Source organism: Trachinotus anak, unplaced genomic scaffold (genome assembly GCF_046630095.1).
Source record: "Trachinotus anak isolate AG129_WGS33_773 ecotype Australia unplaced genomic scaffold, CSIRO_AGI_Tana_v1 ptg000028l, whole genome shotgun sequence".
Taxonomy (NCBI): Eukaryota; Metazoa; Chordata; class Actinopteri; order Carangiformes; family Carangidae; genus Trachinotus; species Trachinotus anak.
This window is the reverse complement of record NW_027273879.1, coordinates 22,373,443-22,397,119: the sequence shown is the minus strand read 5'-3', so window position 1 is coordinate 22,397,119 and position 23,677 is coordinate 22,373,443. Positions and strand designations below refer to the sequence as shown.

General features: G+C 43.0%; 1 protein-coding gene across 3 annotated transcripts; it reads right to left on the bottom strand.

The window, feature by feature from the left end:
* Nucleotides 1–2,613: 2,613 nt before the first annotated feature.
* On the bottom strand, nt 2,614–23,568 carry zer1 (zyg-11 related, cell cycle regulator). Of its 3 annotated transcripts, XR_011686246.1 has the most exons (17): nt 23,411–23,568; nt 22,167–22,384; nt 21,906–22,056; nt 17,245–17,699; nt 15,515–15,688; nt 15,318–15,432; nt 14,417–14,563; nt 14,134–14,307; nt 12,771–12,986; nt 11,769–11,810; nt 11,510–11,629; nt 11,282–11,397; nt 10,166–10,354; nt 9,744–9,841; nt 9,304–9,406; nt 4,633–8,256; nt 2,614–4,521 (listed from the first exon to the last, which is right to left on the bottom strand). XR_011686246.1 is itself a non-coding variant. In XM_071465372.1 (16 exons), the coding sequence occupies exons 2-16, from the start codon at nt 22,331–22,333 to the stop codon at nt 8,169–8,171; spliced, it is 2,355 nt and encodes a 784-aa protein (XP_071321473.1). In that variant the 5' UTR covers nt 22,334–22,384; nt 23,411–23,568; the 3' UTR covers nt 2,614–8,168. The 3 variants fall into 3 exon arrangements, 2 of the variants coding, with proteins under 2 accessions (XP_071321473.1, XP_071321474.1); XM_071465372.1 differs by having other exon boundaries at nt 2,614–8,256; XM_071465373.1 differs by lacking the exon at nt 23,411–23,568 and adding an exon at nt 23,164–23,316 and having other exon boundaries at nt 2,614–8,256.
* Between the last annotated feature and the right edge of the window lie 109 nt (nt 23,569–23,677).

Sequence of the window (23,677 nt, the reverse complement as noted above, 5' to 3'; positions counted from 1 at the left end):
CGGTGGGTTGCAACTTGCACTGAGCATGTGTGAGATGATCAGGATCTGCATGTATGGCAGCATGATACACTTCCTGCCAACTCTGCGTAGCCATTCAACGGGAGTGGTCATACCATCAACAACCTGATCAACTCTGTAGAGACATGTCACAATGTAGACTGGTGGTCACACCAGACACTGACTCCTCATAATTGCACCCCATAAAATGCTCATCTTTTCCCCAGTCATGTGAAATCCACAGCTCAGAACCTAACAAATGTCTTTTATCAAAATAAAACTTTACATTTTCGATTGGCCTTTATTTTACAGCCTGAGGCTCACCTGTGCAGTAATCCTACTGTAAGACTCATGAACTGTGCTTAAAGAAAGTCTTAGAGCTTTAATTACAACTCATGAAAAATGTTTAGTGTAAATTGCATTTGACCTACACTGCATCAGGTCACCAGTTTTACGGTGGTGGGGGTGAGCACTCACGATTGGGAAAAGTCATCTGGCTCCAACAGTGAGTCAGTCCCCATAGACTCCCATGTTCAAATGTCCAGCTTTACAGCAGAAATAAACATGTTTACAGCCTGGTACAAAAACTGTTCTGGTCTCTAGAGTTAATTTCCTCCTTCATGACAACTGTACGGCTGAATTTTATAGAACTCATCTGTTTACATTGTATTAAGGACTAAAGGTGGAGAATTGAGGGACTACAAGCATATACTCACCCACCTGTCACTCAAAGAGTGAGTGTCACAAACCAACATGCACCAAAGTCACAGCTCCACCCACGCCCCCCTCTTCGACCATATTTGGATAAGCTGGGGATTAGGGCAGAGTCAGGCACTGCCAAGATGGCGACAGTGGAGCAGCTCACTCTAAGCATGGATGTATTATAAGACCTGGAAGCCGGATCTGAAAATGGCGCCCATTCAGTTCAATACGAGTTGCTTGTCTGGCGCATACGCTGGAAAAGTTTCTGGCTTCCAGGTTACTTCCGCGTTATGCGGCCCATAGGGACTTCACAGTAGTGGGAGTGACGCTACTGGGCAATGAGAACTGGCTGTGGGCAATGCGAACGAGCGAAAAACGTTCTCGATCTGGCACTGCGCGTTCACGAGTGCTCTGCTAGCGGACTGATGTGTAACAGAATAATACAGGACCGGCCCGGGGCTTTAAACCACGGATTTAAAACGGCAACAGTAACAACATTCAGTTTGAAGCTTTAGAGCCTAAAGTCACATTGGAATTAACATTTTAAAAAATCATAACCAGGCTAAAATATTATGTTTAAATTGTCTTTTAGGCAATTTTAAGATATGGATGCTGCATGTGACAGAAAACTACAACTCATCAGATGAAGTTCTTACGTTTACTTTCTCTCATTGAGAAGCAGATTTATACGGCATGCCTTCTTTAAAAAAACTGCAGTGCTGTAGTTAAGCTTTATGTCCCATCATTGCTCTTTCTATTTTTCACTGTTCTGTTTCACAGATATTTGATTTGAAAATGAAAAATATATCAAAATTATTTTTTATAAAGATTTAATTTAAATGAAGAATGCCACTTAACATATAGCTACTGTATACTGAGCACACACTGAGGACGTGGGGAGTTAGAGAGACGATGATGAGGACGTCCAGGACGGTTCTTCCCCTCAGGGACAGAGAGGGGGAGCGGGCTGCAGCGGCTCAGGCCCCCGCTGCTGACCCAGAGGACGCTGCATCCAGGCCGGACTCAGTTATAGTTTAACCCGCTGACACAGTGAAGGTCATTAAATAAACATTAAAATAAATCATAGAAGCTAAATGACTTACGAAATTAAAATACCTGAAGAAAACTGTTACGGAGGAAGTTATGAAAAATCATATTGGCGTCTTAGTGAATCCAGTTATGCGGCGAATATATCGATTAAAAACAGTTACATTCCTGAAAAAAGTGTAAGAAGTGACGAATAAATGCGGCAAAAAACAAAGCACAAAATCAATGAACCTTGGTTTGTGTAGAAGAAAACTCGCCTTTGTGCCGTTTATTCACTTTTCACACTAACTTGTTCTCGTCCTGACGACGCTAGCAGTAACCTAGCAACCATCCTCGTTCCCGAGACACAGCGGGACCGTGGATAGAGTGCACGTACACAGTAGTGACGTCACTCAGAGACAGTAGACTTTTCTGGGCTTTGAAAAACTTTTACAAAGACTAAAACCCCATGGCTTAAAAATGTAGAATAGAAAGATTGATATTGCGCTGTGTGCACAGCTGGAGGTGTCCTGTTAAAAGTTTTACAGGCCTCTCTTTTACTATTGCGGTCTATGGGAAAAATGCTTTTTGGGCCGCAGGGGGATTTTTCGCTGCAATACCACGAGTGGCCACTGGAAACAATTGGCTGCAAGGCTGAGCCATGGATGTATTATAAGACCTTATAATACTTATAATACATCCATGGCTGAGCGGCGGCGCCGTGTCCAGGTCTTATAATACATCCATGACTCTAAGCTTCAGAAACCTGAGGGTGATGTCACAGAGGCTCCGCCCATCTGTATTTACAGTGTGTGGTTCTGTCCTTTCCCCAACACAAATGACCTGCTCACAATTTAACAAGCTGCAGTGAAAAGAGAAACAACACGGTGACGTTTTTACCACTCCATTTTTATTGCTTATTCATACCTTTACACTAATGGCCTGGTTCTATTTCAGATCAGGAAAAACTGCAGCTCCACACTGGATCAAATGTTCTTCACACAAATCAGCAGTTACAAAAGAAATCATCAACAGAGTGTTGACAGAAACATGATGAATTAGTAGATGACACTTGAAACCGTTTGTGACACAGCAGTTCTCCTGAAGAATTTCACTTTTTTTCATTTCTCATTTTCAGCACATACATCTTTATAAATAATCAGAAGAGTCAACAGCCCACAGCAGCGACACGCACTGAAGATGATCTTTCTTCACAGAAAATAACCAAGACAATGAGTTCAAACCAGAGAGAAGTGCTGGAGATTATGAAGAAGATCACCTGTGTTCTCTACAGGAAGTTCACACCTCCACTACCAGGATCTTTACACCTGTAAAGAGCTGAAGACTCACAACAGATTTTCTTCTGACCACATGTGAAATCCCCAACTCCAGACACAAACATTCAGTGAGTCTCCGATGAAGTTTCTCATCTCACACCACTGTACACTGTGACTGTGAGAAAAAAAAAAACACAACTGTACTGATCACATCCCCACAAACGCACAAAGAAAAACTGTACATGACAACCAGAAAGTCAAAGCCAATACAACTGATATTAAATAGCTTATACAAGATCAGTTAGACATCACTCATCAACATCGTCTCTAATTGACACTGAGAACCAGCTGGAGCTACGCACACTGTGGTGTCAGTGTGTTTTGGTGGCAAAGCACTGTGCAACATGTCTGAGTCCACAGCTGCAGGAGAAAATGACTGAGAGTGGATCAGCAAGTTTAAAGTCTCAGAATCCCTGGACCAGGAGCAGAGATTCCTGGTCCCACCCTCCATCCAGATCCTGTCATCTTCACTACTGGAGGTGAAGTGAGTTTCATCCCTAATCCAACTGCTCATTTATCAAAGTCCAATTCAATCACAGTGGCAACCATGCACTAAAATAAACTCTGTTTAAACACAGTGAATAAATGAATCTGTGTCGACTGACAGAAACTTAATCTGCAACATTTTTGATAATTAATCATTTTCTCTGTTAATATCATTACAAAATGAATCTCTCTGGGACCAAACAAAAAACCTTGGGCTCTGGGAACTTGAGATGTTCACATCTTTCAGTTTTCACGCAATTAAAAGTTTCATTTAAGAATAGATGAATAACAGAGATAATAGTTGCTGTAAAAACATAATTACAACCATCAGTAAAATTATTTCATAATTTCATATCATTTCATAGTATGATTTTTTTCCTTCACTAAATAGGAACCAGGCTCTGTTTGATTCAGACTGTAAATTATTTCACTTTATGTTCGTCTGAGAGTCAAAGCTCCTGCTGTGTTCACTGCTCTCAACTCTCCTGAGGTCGACCACACAGCTTGAGAGTGAACTGACAACAACTCAAACACAAGTCTGCACTTTTCATGATTTAAATATTAAAACAAGGAATTAAAACAGTAAACTTTTTGTGCATTTCCACAATGGATCTGGCAGGGTCTGACGCAGCCTGTGAAAAGGCCCACACATGATTGAGGGCCCACTCTGGGCCTGATTATTAGCAGACAGATGCCTTTCTGAGCATTTCTGGGTTTTCTTTGACATGTTGATTTCTCCTGTTACTGAAACAACAAACACTATATAAGAAAAAGAAGCAGGGGAGCTGAGAACCAATGGAGATAAAGTAAAGTTCAGGTGATCAGTCACAGTTGGTTCAGATCATATCTAGGTGACGGGGCCGTGGAGTCCCCCAGGGTTCGATTCTTGGACCACTGAGCATGTACATGCTACACTACGCAGATGACACTCAGGTTTACGTTGCTCTTTAACCAAGTGACAGGACAGAAATCACTGTGTTGGGCAACAGGAGGTGAAGAAGTAAAGTTATCGCTCAGCTCGGTTCCAGAGCTACACAAGTTAGAAATCTTGGTGTCTAAACTGATGCAGATCTGATCCAGAGACACTCACTGGTTCTAACGAGAACCAGGAGACGTGAGCACATCACTGCTGTTCTTTATCTTTACACTGGCTACCAGTTACCTCACATTTAAAAGTGCTGCTCACCCGTAATACTTCTGATCACCTGGAGAACATAAACCCAGTAGGGTTATGTAGGTCTTTATCAGTGAGCTGGTAGAACTGCTCAGAACCTGATGGTGAAGCTGCTCTCAGCTGCTGTTCTGTTCTCACACAGAACCAACTTCCTGATGATGATCAATGTCTCATCTTGAACCTTAAAATTAAAAACTTTATTATTTATTCTTTGTCGAGTTTGGGGAAACTTATAACAAATTAGAGTGACTGTGTCTCCACTTGACTACTGTCCGTTTGGATTTTATTTTCATTTTGTGTATTTTATTCTTTTTATTGTTTCTTAACTGATTTATTCTGGTTTTTATTTTTTGTTTTTAATGTTCTTCCAGTACTTTTCTTTGCCTTGTAAAGCTCTTTTCTGTGAAGTGTGTTGTATAAATAGTGTGTGTATGTCTCTGTGTGTGTATTTTTAAACTGACTTTGAAAGTGTTTCAGAGAAACAGAGTGAGGCCTGACACAGGAGCTGAACAGACAGATGTGGTCTGAAGTGGCCTGTACCATGTGAGATTCAGCAACTAAAGGTTTTTTTCTAGCCATGAATGAAAGTCTGCTCCTCTACACAGAGGAACAAACATTTGAATGAGTTTAAATATGATACTAAAATAAAATACACTCATGGATCATCACACATCGACATCACCTACTGCTGGATATGATATTCTCTTATCTGTCATGCGCTCGTAACCACCTCTCATGTTAGTCATGGACTGTTTTACTTTTTTAAAAAGTGTTCAACTTTATATTTTTTACTCTTTGGTGACAGATTTGTGAATGAAACCTGTTTCCCACTGACAGAGTGAAACAGGTCATCTTATATGATCAGTTTTAGGGAGTTGATTATGTTAAAGATCAAATGAACAGGTGGCATTCATCAGACTGAAATAAGCAATTTACTACAGGTTAGTGTAGTGCAGAGAGTTTGATGCTAAAATGAGACAGGTTCAGGAGAAGAATATGTGTTTTTTTCATGAGGCCAAATGTTCGTGTTAGAACCTCCATGTACAGGTGTAAACGAAGAAAACACCGCAGGCTCTGTGAGGTGACAGTGAATCAAGTCAGAGTTTGAAAGTCACGTTGAGCCTGAACAAGTTGGGTCAAATCAAAGGTGAGAGCTTCACACAGTCAAACAGTGAACAGTCCATCACTCTCTCTCTCTGCAAGGAGGAAACCATCTGTCTGAGACACCACTTCCTGAACACATCATTCCAGTTTCAGCTTTGAATATACACATGAACACACCCTTTTATTTTTCTCCCATCAGCTTTTTAAGAGAAAAGTGTTGTGGTTTAAGTGAAGCAGTAACTTAGCAGCACGTTGACCGACCAGTGGAAGTGACAAGTCGTCAGGGGTTAAAGGACAACTCTTTCTTTCATCCCTGTCTCTGCTATTATCTGGCATCACACCTGACCCCTGGAATCACAGAGGAGCTGGAGTCAGAGCAGATGCTGTCTGTGACGTTCATGTAGATTTTAGTCACGTCTCTCATCAAAGCCTCTGACATCTGTAACACTCCAGGTAACCAGTAATTTTTCTGATAAAGCTGCAGAGGCCTCTCTACCAACCAGTGTGTAGACTCTAGGCTGCACGAAGGGACAGAAAGTAAAGACCTCAGTCTGGAGATGGAAAGGTGATTAACACTATATTGCCGAAAGTATGTGGAAACCCAAACAAAGGCTGTGGATCCTGAAACTGGAACTTTCTAAATCAAAGTGTTTCCAGGTGTCAGGAAGCCTGCTCCTCACTAGACTAGACCAACTAGACTGTTGATGATCAAGTTGAATTGTGGGTAGTTAGGAGCAAGGTCTTGATAGGTGGAATAAAAAGGATGATATCTCTGGCTTTGTTGCATCGATTCTTTTTCTTGAAGGAGCTGTATGTGAGTTTTTCTATTGCTACATGGCTACGTTAGCATAAACAGTTACCTAGTTCCCAGTCTAGAAGAAACATTGTGAGTCGCTGTCTCCAGAGATGGAAACAAACCCTGTTGATTTGCTTCTATTTATATCACTTCTTTTCTTCTACTGAAGTTAGCATGCTAACCAGCTAGCCCTGACTTGGTTGGAGCGTCTCATCGCTGTAGCCTCCAGTCTGAAGGAAGAGCTGCTTAGAGGATGCATTTTAAACTCTGGTCTTGGAAATGCAACAATGCCTGAAGCTCTTGGCCAGACTGGTAAGTAAACAGCTGCTAATGCTAACGCTAGCTATGTAGCAATAGCAAAACTTAAGTATAACTTCTTTAAATTGTGACGTGGTTTCAGGAGTGTAAGACTAAATCTGCAGCCTCCTTCTTTACCTCCACCTCCAGTGATTCAGACACATCAGTGAGGTACAGCACTGATGTCAGGTGATAAGATCTGAGCTCCCTGCTCTGTGCAGGCCAGTCAGCTTCGACCACAACACTGTGGTCTAAAGTGTCCCCATACTTTTGGCCATACGGTGTTAATTCTCTGGGTGTTTTCTCACCTCTGCTTCCAGTATGAAGGCTCAGCAGAATCAGGTTAAAATGCCAGACAATAGAAACAAGAGGCAGGTTGAACCAAACCTAAATCCATCCTGGAATTCGACAGGCTGACTGGATGAGTGGGTGTTCTGAGCACTGACCATGTGTCAGCCAAACCTAAACAAATTTAAATACAGAGTAAAGTCATGAGTGTTTACAGTTATATTATAAAACATACACACAGTAAAAGGATGAGACAAACTGAATATTTACATATTTAACAAACAAGTCCATCGTTGTGCCACAAGGTCTGGAAAGTTGCCTCCCGCCAACATCAGTGTGATGCTTGTCTGCAGCTTACACACCCATAATGGCTAATATTCACTGTACATCTGAGGCAGCTCCGTGGCCCCCACAAGCATGAGTGAATGTGAGAGAGCAGTGAGAGTTGTGACCTCTAAGGGCAGAGCAGGACACTACATGGCCTTCAGCTGTTCATCAAACACACAGTTATACAGCGGAGAGCTGAGGAGGGCTTCAGTTTCCCTCCACTGAGAGTCGAGCATCACTCCCACTGTTTTGATCTGTTGTCAAGTCTTTGACACACACACACACACACACACACACACACACACACACACACACACATACATACACACACACACACACACACACACACACAGATAACAGTCAACCACCCCCACAAACCCGTCCTAACAGAAGAGATGTGTATGTGCAGCAAAGGTAATCACCCTCACAACAAAACTCCATGCACCAGAACTCAGGTCCTACGTGTCAGAGATTAAGGTTCTGTCCAAACTGCTGCAAACAGGGTCAGAGACTCAGCTCTACAAAACAAGAAGAAGAAGAAGAATGCACACAATTGACCCTTGTGGTGATGATGGTGGGTGGGGCCTTAGGTTGGTTTGCTTGATGTTTGCTGGGAATCATGGCTCCTGGGGGGTCAACCTCTCTGTCCATAGTTTACCTCCTGTCCATGATTTGTCTCCATGGGGTCTTCTTTGAAGCTTACACACTGCTCCATCACTTTCCTGAAAACATGAAAACAATGTCAGGTCCAAGGGCTTCTGGGACAGAATCTGGGACTTAAAGTGACAGTGGGGTTGTGTAAAGTGGTCATGTGCAGTCAGTGTGTTACCTGCAGCAGATTCAGATCAGTTAGGAGAGGCAGCAGGAACAGACACACTAACACACTATGAGTGATGAGCTGCTGTGTTCAGGGACATCAGAAATTACATGCTTTTAAAAGACGCTTCTCAAACAATCCAGCATCTGTTTAAGTATTCACTTATAACATGCACAGTATTACGCTGCAGGTCAGCTGAGAGAATCAGAAGGAGCTGAACTTCACTTTGTTTTGACGGGAAGATAAAGCTCTGAACATATTCTAATGAAGCAAACATTTAAACAGACACTGGATCGTTTCAGTGGCGTCTTTTAAAAGTGTCTAAAACACTTTTTTTTTGCTGGACCCTGAACACATCAGCTTATCACTCTGCTCCTGCTGCCTCTCCTAACTTTCAGCTGATCTGAATCTACTTCAGGTAACACACTAACTATGGAGGACAACCTCACACACGTGTGTGTTCAGATACACGTGCTCTGTCTGCTGCTACAGCCGAACATTTCTCTCGCTCCATCAGTCACAGTGAAGACAATGCTGATATCTTTTCCTACAAAATAAACTACGTTTTTCAGACAGAAAATTTGTGTGAACATGAAACAGACCTGAACTAAGAGGAAACCATGGATAATGTTTCTGTCTCTGGACTAAAAAGTGACCTGACGTGTGTCTGTGTGTTTAGATCAGTGCAGCATTAATACATGACTGACATCTGCCAGCTCTGGACCAAGACTTCTTATCACAGTCTTTACTAAATACAACAGAGAGAATCTAAAACCAGGAAGATTCATTCTTCACACTGCTGCGTGGTCTATCACTCAATCAACATCATCAGTCTTATGTAAACTTCTTTAACCTGGCAAACACAATCTTCCAGCCAGCTACAGAGAGCTAACAAGTGTGAGGAGTACACAGAGGTGAGGTTGAAGCTTGTACAGAGAGACGTCAGTCCTACCTGGCCATGTCCTTGGTCTCTGGATGTGAACTGTCCAGTTCCAGAACCTTCTCCAGGAGACTTATTCCTCCTTCTTTTATCAGCAGAGGACAGTATTTACTCGCTGCAGCACAAAAATGAATGAAAGAGAAAGACTGTGAGAATTACACCTGTATTACTACATAAGGCACAACCGCAGTGAAAAAAGGCAGTGAGTATAACACCACAACAAGCAGCCTGACAAGTGAAAGAGAAAAGGAGATGTAGGAACACAGTGGATAATGAGAGAAATGTTAAATTATCACCAGACAGTACAGAAAAATGCATTAGTGTCTTATTCTGGTCTAATATCAGCTTGCTAGTGAAACTCAAATTTACAGTTACCAGTGTCAGAGTTTTCAGGTCACTTCTGACTGAATGTGGTGCCGAGTGTGAAAGCGTTCAGATCAGCAGATACTCACGGTAAACTGACACCAGGTTGTAGAGAGCCCACGTGGCCCAGTGCTGACTGACTGGAGAGATGCTCTGGGGCAGCAGTCGCAGGATGGGTTCGAATGACCTGAGAGACCAACTCCATTTAAAACCTCAGGTCCCACAGAGCTCATAGCCCTCTCATCAAACAGTAGAGGAAGCAGACACCGACCAATAATATCTGACATTCAACAAAATCAGCTAATTTAAGTTTGGTACAGTTGGTACAGATTTTTTTTTTTTTAAATTATGAACATTATCACATAAAAATGGAAATATCGCAACATTAGATATAATCAATTGTCATTTAAGTCTATTCTAACTATGGCAGCACATAAACACCTACTATAAAACTATACTGAATCGTTAAAAATAAAGCTGATACGACTTCAGCAAAGACACTGGACAGAACCTGTAGTTGATGTTGCGACGGGAGCTGACATCCCAGCTCTGGATGGCGTCCCACATCTTGTCCATCACCGTGTCTCTTCGTGGCTCGTCCATCGACCAAACCTCCGGCCCATCAAACATAATGTGTGACAGCACACCACAGGCATTGTACGACACCTCGATCCCATCTGCCTTACTGTCCAGCAGATTACTGTCAGAGCATCACAGAGTGGAGTGGGGTGGGGGTGGGGGTGGGAGAGAGGGGGTTGGGGGACACAAAGAAAAAAAAACAGATGATTTTTTTTTTTTTTTTTTTTTTTTGGCTTCATGTAAATGAATAAATGATTATTGACCTTTGACCACCAAAATCTAATCAGTTTGTCCTTAAGTCCATGTTTGTACCAGACTTGAAGAAGTTCCATCATGGCGTTACTGAGATATTGTGTCCATGAGAATGACACAGATGTAAGGGCTACCTGAAGACAACACGCCTCCATTCCTGACTGTCGCCGGCGCGGAGAGAAATTATCATCTTGACATTGGTAAAGGCCAAAGCTATTGGCACTTGCTCTGATGATCATCTATCACCGAGCTCATCGGCACAACTGTATGTTAGACAACACTGCAACACTGCATCAACACTGACTTGACGGCATTGTCAAGTCAGTGTTGATGCACCAACACACTCTCCACTGATCACTTTGACAGTGACCTGCTCCACCTCACTGTGTAGTGAGCTGAGGTGACGACACTGCAGACTGGTCAGACAGGATCATCACTGTGTAAGACAGGAACTTCTGAACAAACCCAGGATTTTGAACCAACCAAGCGACTGAACCCCGCTCACTGAAGCTGTTCCCTCTCTGTCAGTTACTGTTCTGCTTGTTCAACCACACTGGGGCAGGGGGGAGGGGGAGATGTTTCTCTGGTCACTTTCCCTGTGGTATCCTCCATTGTTCATGTGTGTCACATTGAAGACAACATCACAGTAGCTTTGTGTGTAGTAGTTATCATCATGAGCTCTGAGTCAAACAGCAGTGATGAAGATCCTCTGCTGTTTGAAAGACATTTGATGATAAGTCTCTATAGGTCCATACAGTTCGACTGATGACAGATACACTGACCACTGTTCTCTCACCTGAACACAGTGATGAACTGTGGGGTGAGCAGCTGTGGCCTCAGAGCTTTGACCTCAGCAACATTTCCCAGAAGCCCCAGCATGTTGCGGTGAAGCTCCTGCTTGTCTGGAAACTCCTGGATTGAGATCAAAGAGAGAGGAGAGGAGAGGAGAGGAGAGGAGAGGAGAGGTGTCAACCTGTAACTACTCGTGGATGTCTGTGGTTTCAGACTGGGACTGAGGACTCACCTGCAGACACTCCAGAAACAGACTCATCCCCCGACAGTTGAGGAACATCTGACAGTTGTCAGGTGTCTCATCAGTGATGTTCCACAGAGCGCTCCAGGAGAACTCCATCACCTGGTCACACTGAGGGGACACAAACACACACACAGCCTTAGTAATCATTGTCATAATACTCGCCCTAATAAAGTTCTCCTTTTAGATTTGTGTCTACACAGCAGTGAAGTTTGACACTGAGAAGCTGCAGGAATAAACTCAGACTCACCATTCTGTCCTGTAGCTTCTTCTGAATTAAATTCAACATTGTCTGAAAATGAGAAAAGAATAAAACCAATAATCAATCAATAACACTACGACACAACTAGACCCAGCTCAATGCTGATGGTTTGACCAGCACTGCATCAGTTTATTCTTCTCACATTTATCTGTCATTTCACTTCCTGTCCTCGTGTGTTTACTGTCATGTTGACCATTCTCACCTGGTCCCCGCCTACTTACCTGCCCCTGCATTTCCTGCCAGTCCAACCTGTTTAAATATTGCCCTAATCCCCTTTGTCCTCACCCAGACTGTCTCTGTATCTCTTCATGTTTAATAGTGGTTTATGACTTTGCTGGCGGGGTCTGCTCCTCGTCCGCCCCAGTTTCTCTGGATCAGAGCGACTACCTCTGTTAAGATTCTGCTGTTTTGACTTCAACTCTGCCACCTGTGTGGTTCTCTGAGTCCCAGTTACTCCCAGAGGTGTTACAGGATAATCTGGCCATGACCGACTCTGTTGAGAACGTGTTTTTTGTGCTGTCAGTGCTCAGAACCTGACACTCAGAGATCTTTTTTGACCTGCACTCTAACTTTTGAGTTACACCCCTGTCCTTGTGAGGCTGTAAAGGTGGACTGGTGAGTTGATCAATTTTCATGTTGGACTGATGACGTTTAATGTCCTTGACAACCTCTGTCGTCTCATTTAGACACTTTTTTAACAGCCTTTTTTAACAGACGGAGAAGCTTCAAGAATCAGGACTGGGGGATTTATTGACAGATTTGATGTCAGAGAATCAAACCTGAAAATGTCTTGAGCTGCTGTTAAACACAGACCTGATTTCAGTCATCAACCAGAAACACAGTCAAACAACCAGAGACTCAGGAACAGGGGACAGGAAGTGATTGTGGTTTTAAGACTTATTCCTGCAGATCTTTATAGTCTCATAACTGTCCCAACAAAGAACAGCTGTTATCATGGACATCTGTCAGGAGGAGGAGAGAGTTTATCACCTTCACAAAGCCCATCTTCCCCACAGCTTCCTTGTGATGGTTGTCCACCTGACAGACCAGAGCATTGCAGAGGTGAACAGCGATTCTCTGGATGGACTCGTCCTGCCGCGCCGGCTCCAAGATTTTCAGCAGCAGCTGGTTGACCCGACTGTACTGGAACTCCAGCTCCTCTGGGATACTGAAGTTACACAGCGTCAGGCAGCAGTTCCTCTGGACCTGGGGAGGGACACGGGGGGCACCAAGTCAAACAGAGGAGGGGTAATAACTGAAGACTCTCTAGTCTGGATCAAACAGGCCCAACAGCTGGTATGATCATCATTATTTAACTTACTTCTTCCTCTCACTCACAAACACACACACACATACACAGAGAGTCTTTGTAATTAGATTTTTTGATACTGATCAACAGAAAAAAAACTTCAACATTAAAGTGAAGACAAAAGATCAACAAACCAAAATAAACATTTTAACCATAAAACACAAAATCCTGTGTTACTGCAGAAGTTAGTATCAGCTTTGACCTGGAGCCTAGACCTGGTTAGTATTGATCCAGGAGCAGAGAGAACTGCACTTTTTGAAATCCTACTCTAAATAATATAAACATTTATTTCTACAAGCCCCTTTTTTTACTGAATAAATTCTATAAACAAGTACAGTATATAATTTATTTTTACTGTTTTTATATAAGTATAACAAGGACTGGCAGCTGTACAGGCTGGCAAACATTTTCAATTTAAATGATAAACTGATCAAAGATACATAGAAAAAGTACAAATATGAACAAGCAGTAACTTTAAGTTAACTTTAACTTTAATGACAGTTTTAGATACTCGGTGACACAACCAAAAAGTTGTGCGATTTGATGGTGTTACTCTGTTAATCTGCATGTAGACTGTGAGGAAATGGTTGTTTCAGGGCCAACGTTTTATAGACGCTGCACTGATCTTTATGAATATGATGGGACACTGGTGCCACTGGTTAGGAGGGTGGTTAAATGTAGAGACTCCATTTTGGTGAAGCATGTGTGTCAAGTAAAACTCTTTTGATCATTTGTTTCAGAGCAGCCAGTCACATGGCACAGGCTCTATTTCTACTGTCATACAACAGTATGAGTGTAACACGCTCCCTCTTAACCAAGGCCAACTGCTCTGCCTGGGATGGAGCATTCAGACTCCAAATAAAATCGCTGCTTTACAATGATGCAACACAAATACCTCATGTCACACATATAACTAAGGTTCTATGAATTTGTGGCGACCGCAGAGATGGTATCTAATACCTGGATATGCAGGAGGTCGAAACATAATAGTCACACGTGACCTGGGTGAGGCAAGAGATGATGATGAATCCAGACAGTACTCACAGTAACCTCCTGATAGTGCTCCATTCCATTTAACACCACTTGAATGACCTCTCTGCGCAACCGCACACTCTGGTCACTGCGGTACTCTGTGTTTGTCAGGTAGAACAGAGCGGCGCTGCCGGTCACCTGGATGCTCTTATCATATTTATGACACTTCAGCGCTGCTATGACGAGCTGAGACGCAGACAGAGAGTTTACAGGAGAGGTATGAGAAAGAGTTACAGGTGTAACATCCAGAATCACGATCACCTCCATCAAACACCAACACCAGTGACAGGCATACCTGCAGAGCTCGGAGCAGCTGGCTGCAGTGTTGTATCCTAGCAATGTCAAACAGCTGATTGATGGCTCTGTGGGCCAGCTCAGGACGGAACTCTGTGTAAGCCTCAATAGCATTCAGGACCTGGTCTTCATTCTTTGATCCAGTCACCTGAAAAGACCAGACACACACGCACGCACGCACGCACGCACGCACGCACGCACGCACGCACGCACGCACGCACGCACGCACACACTTTTTTAATCCCATAAAGGGAGAGTTTACCAGTTTACTAACAGGTGAGTGTCTGAATAGTGTCAGGCTGAAGTTATTGGTCACACTGTGTGTTCATGACACACAGTGTGACATCATGACAGGTGTCACCTTTGATAGACCAATCAAAGACTGATTTTTCCTTCTTGGACTGTTTCACGTTAGGGATTTAGAGAGTCCTGAGCAGGTGATTATTAACTTTTCTTATCCCCTTAGTTCCCTTGGTGACCTTAAAATTCCTCTTCAGACCCTTGAGGGGTCTAGACTCTCAGACTGAGAAAAACTGTTCTACATTTTGAAATTTCACCCTTGTCTGTGTTGTTTTAAGCTGAAAACGGAGCAGATATCAGGTAGACCGAGGTCACCAAAAACCCGCTAAGACTCACCAGCATCAGCTGATCGGCATTAATGTAAACACAACACCCGGGTGAAACCGCTAATTTTCACCCCTGTTTCTGCTGGATCAGGTCACCAATTAGACTTAAACACCTCACACTGTACAAATCACCCCCACTGTCAACTAGTCCAGAAGTCAAACAATGGTATGTGATGTTTATATAATATCAGCTGTCTAAAAACTGGCGCGCGTGTGTGTGTGTGTGTGTGTGTGTGTGTGTGTGTGTGTGTGTGTGTGTGTGTGTGTGTCCAGCACCTTATAAGCAGGGATGTGTGTCACGTTACAGAGAGTGGTGTCATATAAGCCCAGGAACTGCAGGGGCCTCTTCAGCTCCTGGAAAGGATAGATGCTGCTCTTGCACGGCTCAATGCTGAAACAAAGAACAACGTGGCTCATTAATGAATTTGTCTGAAGCAGATGTACCCATGTACACTCTGCAGCTGGTCACCCACCTTGGTCGCCCCATAGCTTCTTCAAAGTGTGGAACTGTGCAGTTGTCCAGCATAATGTGACCTGAGATGTCCAGTGACACCAAGTTGACCAGACGCTGCACGACCGCCGTCAGGATCTTCCTGGTCATCTTGAACTTAGAGGTCCGTCTGCCCTCCCGCGAGATGTCGAGATGCCTCAAGTTTAAAGGACAGTGACACAGTTTTAAATTATTAATGGAACCACATACACATTTAGACATTAATGTAGTTAAAAACTGCTTTTGTCCAAGCAGAAGGAAGAAATTCTGTATCAGGACAGACAGTCATTTAATCCACTATGATTTAAAGTGGAAAATCAATAAACCATGGAAAGTGCTGGGTGAACATAGACCAACCTCTGCCTGCAAAATATTTTGATCCATGAGTCAAACATTTGAGGTTAATGTAAAAATGTTACATTAGATACTGGGTAAACATTCATCTGTATCTGTGCACCACAGTATGTATAAACAGTATTTTTTAAGTTGTAAGTCCCTTTGGACAAAAACATCTGCCAAATAAATGTTAATGTAAACAGAATTGTAGTTCCACCTTTAACATGTGTGTATAACACCTGGTCTCTAAGCTCAGTCCACAGCAGCTCTACTGGATCCAGGTCTGGGCTCTGCCTGGACCACTCCAATAGGGGGATTTTGTGTCAGTGCTCTAACCTGAGGCATGTATATGATGTTTTTTTGGACAGAACTAAAACCTAGACCTGAATCATCTCCATCTGTAGACAGTTTGTCTGACTGTGGACTGATGAAACTCTAAACTCTGTGACCCTTTCAGCTTCATCAACTCTTCTTCATCCTCAGTCTCTGAGGTGTTTGTTGTGAGGCCTCATCTGACCCAAATCCTCCAGTCTGGTCTGACTGAGTTCAGGTCTGATCCTGACTCCAGTCAACTTCTGTTCATGTCATAAGTTGGGGGCTCACACACTGAAAATTCAGAGGTGGTGTTGTAGTGTGGACGGACAGATACAGTGACAGACACCTGCTTCACCTCCTCCTCCTCCCTCCTCGTATCAGTCACGAGTAACGACAGTGGTGAATGTAACATGGATAGAGACCAAAGGTAACTATACCCATGTGTTTAATCAGTGTGACACAATCACATTGGAGAATATGAAGAGAGCATAAAGAGAGAGAGAACTATAAGCATCAAAGTGGTTGATTATTAATTTTAATTGAAATAATCTAATGTAATGTAATTTGAAATAATTATGATATTGATTTGAAGTTCTATCCCTCAGCCCTCTGAGCCTCTACAGGCCACTGCAGAAGAAGAAAGATGGAACAGTTGGACTACAGGTTTCTTAGTTAAACCTTTAGAGCACATGTATCGTTTAGTACTTGTTCATTTTTTTTTTTTTTGATTAGCAGTGTTTTTGAAGGAGGTGGAAAAGGAGGGTTGGAGGTGGCACAGAACAACCATCACCGGACAGCTAAGCGCCGACAGCACGGCTACAGCCAGGTTGATAACTGCAGAGGTTTGAGAGGCATTCAACAGCCCTCTTATTCCAACATCTGCTCCATGTGGCTTCACACTTTGATCTGTGTAATCTTAGACGGTCAGGTGAGTGTTAGAGACCTTTATATCTCAGTGACTTTCTCCATTATGAGTCAATAAATGTGTTCAACTGGTCATCTCATTTTGACTTGATGAATGAGATGAGGCTACAAAGACCTGAAAGCCCTGTCCCTCCTTACCTGAGACTAACAAGCTCCACCACTGTAGTGACCAACTCATCAGACAGGTCCACGTTGTAGAGGACCAGAGAGGCCAGTCTGTCTTTCCATTGGGTGAGAAAAGCTGTTCCCAGCAACTGTACATTAGACAGATCTAGTGAGGTGAGTGACTTCAGGGGTTTGAGCAGGGTCTCAGTGTCCACCTCGTCAGGTAGGCCACCCAGGTTGAGCAGTCTAAGGCGGTTGAACCCCTGGAAGCTAAAGTCCGTTTCTAAAGCTTGCCTAGAGGCAGGGCTCTCGTCCTCCTCATCCTCGGTGTCTTCGTTGCAGGCGAGCGGAGCGCCGCCCTTCCTGTAGAAGATGTTGCTGCAGCCGAACAGACAAAGAGACACCAAGGTCTCACGGAAGCAGGTAAGTGTTTTCAGGCTGCGGGACCACAGGTTGTTGCAGTAGGTGAGGTGGAGCTCAATCAGGTCCTGGATAAACACACAGAGCAAATAATTACTGAGCATCAACCACAGGGATGACACACAGGATCAATTACTTTATCACAATACCTGCTTTAAAATGAGGGACCAGTGTTTCACTGCCTGTTTCATGGAGAACTACAATGGTACACTGCGTTATAGCCTTTTAAACACACACAACAGTCATGATGTAAATTACTGGCACCCCTGAATTTCAAGTACATACATTTCCATACAAACATTTTTGAGTATCTGCAGAAATAAAAGCAAATTAACCAATTTTAACGCCACAATTATTAGCTGCCTTCTTAATATTTGGTTGCAGAACCCTTGGCAACAACAGCAGCTTCTGGCAAGAGAATTAAAACTACATATATCTATAAATATATCAGGGCAGTCAATGACCAAACATTTCCCTGGTCAACTAGTCGTCTCACGTTTATGATATTAATTTAATTAGTTAAACATATATTTTGGGGGAGCATCAGAAAATGGTTTGAGTCCAGGGCCGAGAAAGAAAGTTGTAAGTGACATCACTGACACTGAGCTACATTACAGAGAAGCACAACACTGTGATAATGAGTCAGGGCTGAACCATATGAAAAACAATCATATTATTGTTATTGACAGATATATTGTTATTGACTGATATATCAGTTTGAACAGTTATTTAAAATTTCAATTTTCTTTTTATTAAGAAAAAATATAAAATAATGATGATGTGATTTTTGATCCTTTACATTTGGAGAATGTGATTTATAGGCTGGGGCATCACTGATGGGCTGTCATCACAAACTCTGCAGCTTCTGTGATTTGAATGTTGCACTTGGCCACACTGAGATTTTGATAACATTTCCATTAACTGTCCTATCCTTTCAAAATAAATTTTACAGGTGTATGCAGAAAGCCAGCTGTTCGTTAATGACAGCTAACTAAGCTCCCATGGGTCAGACACACACTGCACACTCACTGACCTAAGTTTAGTTTTTACTTGATTTCTTTGCATCCAGACTGTCAGCATCCATTCACATTTACAGGGTCAGTTGAAGGATTTGTCCAAAGTCCGACAGTGTATGCAGCAGCCATAAAACACGATCTGGAAGATTTGCAGTCGCCACGGAGACCCTGCTCCACAGCATGTTGATGACTTGTTGATGGCTTCTCCATCAAAGGAAGCTTGTCATTCTGATGTATCGGGCTCCTGCACAGACTGGCTGAGTGTGGTCACAGAGCTACAGCTCTATCTGCTTGAAGTGACACAGTGTGAAGAATGGACAGTGTCTGCTGTCTGAATGACATGCCTCCACCTAAGACTGAGAATCAAATGCTCTTTTTTTTGGTGATGTCAAATTACTGCAGCCACTGGGTTCAGACTCAGACCATTCTGCTCCTCATTGTGCAGTGGATAGATCTGAAACACTCAACCTGTGGTCTGCTGGATTATCATCAACCATTTCCTCTACATGTACATGAGAAGCATAGCTACACTACAGGCATCAGTGCAGAAACATGGGTCACAAGACTGGCCTGTTGTGCACCACTACTTTCACCAACAATCCTCATTCAGAACCTTTGTAACAGCAGGACGTCGCTCAAGTTCAGTGGCGGTGAAACTCATTTTGAAAATCATTTTGTTCCAGTCTCAACCTGCAGACTTCAAATGTGCTGCTCATCCCACAGGGTCTTCTGTTCCTGGGGTTCCTGTAAGGTGGAAATGTGCTGGATGATTCTGCAGCCAAACAAGCCGGCATTTCCTCTTTGTCCACAGTTCAATGCATTTCTTCACAACCAGCAAATCCAGCAAAAGGCTGTACACATGATCTGGACTCGTGCTCTCCTCCGTGTGCTCACACATCAGGGAGAAGTCACAATGGTTTGGACCAGACAACACACAGATCTCACTCACATTAGTTTGTGGAGGTTTGTGTGATGAAGTGATTCCCACATTTGAGCACTGAAGGGAAGGAACAGTGATAGAGGTCCAGGTTGTGGCCCAGGTGGCAGATTCTGGTCTCTAATCGTTGAGAAGTTAACCAAAACTATGATGACAATTGGTGTGAAATGGTTTGATGTAGAAGTGAAATATGACTTCAAATCAATATCACAATGACCTCAAACTTTTACCCTGATTACAATTAATGAACGATTACTTAGGTGCTTATCGGTGTCTCACACCTCGCGCCGCCACAAGCACGCAACGCAGGCAGTGTGTCACCAAGTGTCAGGGGCTCAGTGTTTGAGCTTGTGTCGTCATCACCTGCTACCTTTGAGTGAATGTTGACTAATGCTGGACGGGGCAGAGGCTCATGACACTGGGGACAGTGTTTACCAAACTAACTGACATGAGCAAGATTAAGTCAGTGAGAGGTTCTGAAGGTTCTAAAGGTTCTAAAGGTTCTGAATGTTCTAAATGTTCTGAAGATTCGAAATGTTCTGTAGGTTCTAAAGACTGTAAAGGTTCTGAAGGTTCTAAAAATTCTGAAGATTGTAAAGATTCTGAAAGTTCTAAAGGTTGTAAAGGTTCTGAATGTTCTAAAGGTTTTGAAGATTAAAAAGTTTCTAATGGTTCGGAGGGTTCAAAAGGTTCTGAATGTTGTATAGATTCTGGAAGTTCTGAAGGTTGTAAATGTCCTAACCTGATGCCTACTGTGCTGTATTTCATTCTCAGCACACCCAGTGAAGGACTGTGTCCTGAAGCACTGATGAGGAGCATGTTGGAAGACCAACTGTGATTTTGACAAAAGTTTCATTTGTAGGTGTCAGCAGACTTCTAAAACAATCAGAGGAGCCTGTTCACCTGTTTATTAATCAAACCTCTGGACAAGGACAAGGTGTCCCAGGTACAGAGGACAGTTCCAGGTGCTGCAGAAAACCAGAACAGACTTAATGTCCAGGGAAGAGAAAAATGGATCCACGCTTCAATGTACAGATCAGCATGAGGTGACCACACAAACTATGACTCCTGCAGACTCTTTTGATCACCTGTAAGCACAACTGAGTGGGGGAAAATGGAAAAAGGGAATAGGTCTATGGAAAACAGTGATTTTATATTTTTGTGCTGATATTTGCTTGTAAATGCCTTTTCCAAACTAAATAAAAAATTACAAAAAAAAGATCAGCATGAGGTGAGAAGCCCTGAGGAGTGAAAGGGTGGTGGTTCTTCTTCTTCAGTCCAGTCCATCCAGAACACGAGTGCACAAACTTTCATATTCCCAACACTGACATGGTGACAGTGTGCTCCACATCAACTGATGAAGAAAACCACTGAAGACATTGTTGTGATGATGGATCCTGTTACACCTGAATGTTCTACTGACAAATTCAACATCCTGAGTTTGCAGGACCTTCCTCCTCTGGAGAGATGCCCCCATCTTCCACTGTTCCCTCCACCTCGCTTCTTAGGCGACCAAGTGCCAGGATCATCAGCCTGATACCTCTTGATAATCTGCATCTTCAGCTACAGCAGATTGCTAGAGATGGAGGTCTCTATATGAGGCTCCACCTCACCACTGCCTAGTTTGGTTCGGCACACGGCGGTGGCCAAACTCTCTGCTATCCAAATGCTTGTGTGAAGGATATTACACCGACCTCTTTGCGTCTGCACTCATTGTTCATGTTCTAACCCTAACAGTCAAAGCTCAAAGACAGTGTGCTGGACAACCACCAGGAAGCAGGTGATTATTTCTGGCCCAGCCCCCTCTCACCTTTTGATGACCTGAAATTCAGTCATTTTTACCAACTCCACGTCTGGCTAAAGGGTTTTTGCCTGAGCAGAGAATCCCCTTAGTTGACCCTTTTTATATAGGCCTCAGCTTTCCAAAGACTTGGCACTCTGTTTGAAGCCTCTCACAGTCAGAGGGACTTCACAAACATTTATATAAATAGATTTTCATTTTAAGGTTCTACTTCATTTTAATTTTCAAATAATATGACTGCTTGTGTTATGTCGTCTCATACACACAGTCTATTAGTGTCATCGTGTTTCTATAGTTAAGTTGATAAACAGAATTAATCATAACCTGAAGGGTCTAATGGTCAAAACTAAAAAAATAAGATGAAGGTTGCAAAAAAACAACAAAATGACTACAGGCACTTTGAATTCCTGTTTCTAGTTGAGATGTTCCACAGAGGTGAACTGGAAAATGAAAATGTTCTACTAGAGGTGTCATCAGGTTATTCTAAGAAAATTAGTATGCCTAATACGTGGCATCCTACCTGTTTTCTAATGGCCTCCAGATCTCTGTCACGTACAAAGTCTTCTCTCAGCTGTACCCTGGTCAGTCTGGTGCTTCGAGGGTCTGAGAAAAGCTGGAAGAAGCTCTCCTCTTGTTCAAAGTTACTGTCTGTGTGGACCAACTCCATATATCTGTTTCACCAAACAAACAAAAATAGATAGAGAATCTGCAAATTGTAACAAACACAGGGCAGTTTGACAGAAGTTAGGTGAACATCACCCTGACGTATCCTATCACATACGTGTTGACCAGCTTGTCGCAGATTTCGCTGGGAAGGAAGATGTCTGAGCGCAGGCAGACCTTGTTCCTGAACCCCTGGTAGCACATGGTCTTTCTGAGGTTCCTCAGGCAGAAGACCGTGGCCAGGGTCATGAGGCTCTCAGGGTTGTCTCCTGCTTTGGCTGCCATGTTAGCCTCCTCTCCTCTGGCTTAGATCAAAGACAGGGCAGTGCAGGGGACCTGAAGAGGCGAGCATGGATCAAAGTCAAGGGTTCTGAGCAATTTCAAATACAAATAATGCACATGTAGTTGTAAATGCCACAATAAGCTAATGTCTGTTTCATTTTACCACTATCTTTGCCAATCACTGCAAGTAACATTAATGTTATAGATAAATACATATGCCTATGTGTTGGCCAGGGACCATGTGATAAAGAAAAAAAACTGATTGCAAGGATCACACAGAGAGAAACAATGAATTAAAGAATTGGAATCTGATCCGAAAATGAAATGCAGCATCACAGATATTAAATGGAGGTTACAGCTTATTTTCTATCATGCATGTCCCCTGCCTGCTTTATTTTTAATTAACTGATGAACATACTGCTGTCATAAGGCCTCACTGCCATCAGAAACCACTCCATTTGTCCATTTTTAACCACCTATTTGCAGGCACTGCAGACCTGTGCATACTTAGCCAAGTTAGCTGTCATGTCTACTGTTAGCAATTATTGTTACTTACTTTGCAACAACTTATTTCATCGTTAATAATACAATTATTTTAATGATAATAATACGCTGAAAGGTTGCAGCTGATAAACGGGAGCTTGTAACCAGCCTCCTGTGTTTTGGTTTGTACTACGAGTTTGTTAGCTAACCACACATCAGGGAGACATAGCAGACTGTCACTAAGTTAGCAACCTAGCTAGCTAGCTAGCTAGACTGTGGAATAATTTACTTTAACAGCACTAACGCGTCATAGCTGCTAACAAGCACACAACAAGTGTTAGCCTACTCACTCACAACAACCCAAAATCACAAAGAGCAACACTTGTTATTCTAAATGAAGCTTTCATTTGCCGATACGGTGTCAGCAGTGCACTTCAGCGTCCAAATTAGCTTGTGGCTAACGATGACTTTCCTCGCTATGATCTTAGCTAACTTAGCTGGCTGGGCTAGCGCTAGCTAAAAGCTGTGTGTGGAAACGCGGGCTATAAACAGTGGTCAGCAGTGTTTGAGTGCATGGCTCAGCAGCCGGAGATCTACCTTAGCTTTCGCCAAGGCTGTGTGTCCCGATGACGGCGAGAAGTGGAGTTATTATGACCAGTCTTCACTCATCTGATTTTCGTTTTCGTCCGATGTCAACAAACAGACTCCTCCTCCTCCTCCTACTTCTGCTCCTCCTCCTACTTCTGCTCCTCCTCCTCCTCCTCCTCTTTCCTTCTCTTCCCTCTGTCTTCCTCTTCCTCTTTCCCTCTTCTCATTCTCTCCTCCTTTCAGCAGCTATTTTTACTCTGCATTAGTACAATCTGA

Coding starts and splice junctions, on each gene's coding strand:
- zer1 (XM_071465372.1), bottom strand. CDS start 22,333: ATGGCAGCCAAAGCAGGAGACAACCCTGAGAGCCTCATGACCCTGGCC. Junction 15,433..15,514: donor GAAGCTATGGGGCGACCAAG/GTGGGTGACCAG, acceptor TCTTTGTTTCAG/CATTGAGCCGTGCAAGAGCA. Junction 11,398..11,509: donor TGTTTCTGGAGTGTCTGCAG/GTGAGTCCTCAG, acceptor ATCTCAATCCAG/GAGTTTCCAGACAAGCAGGA.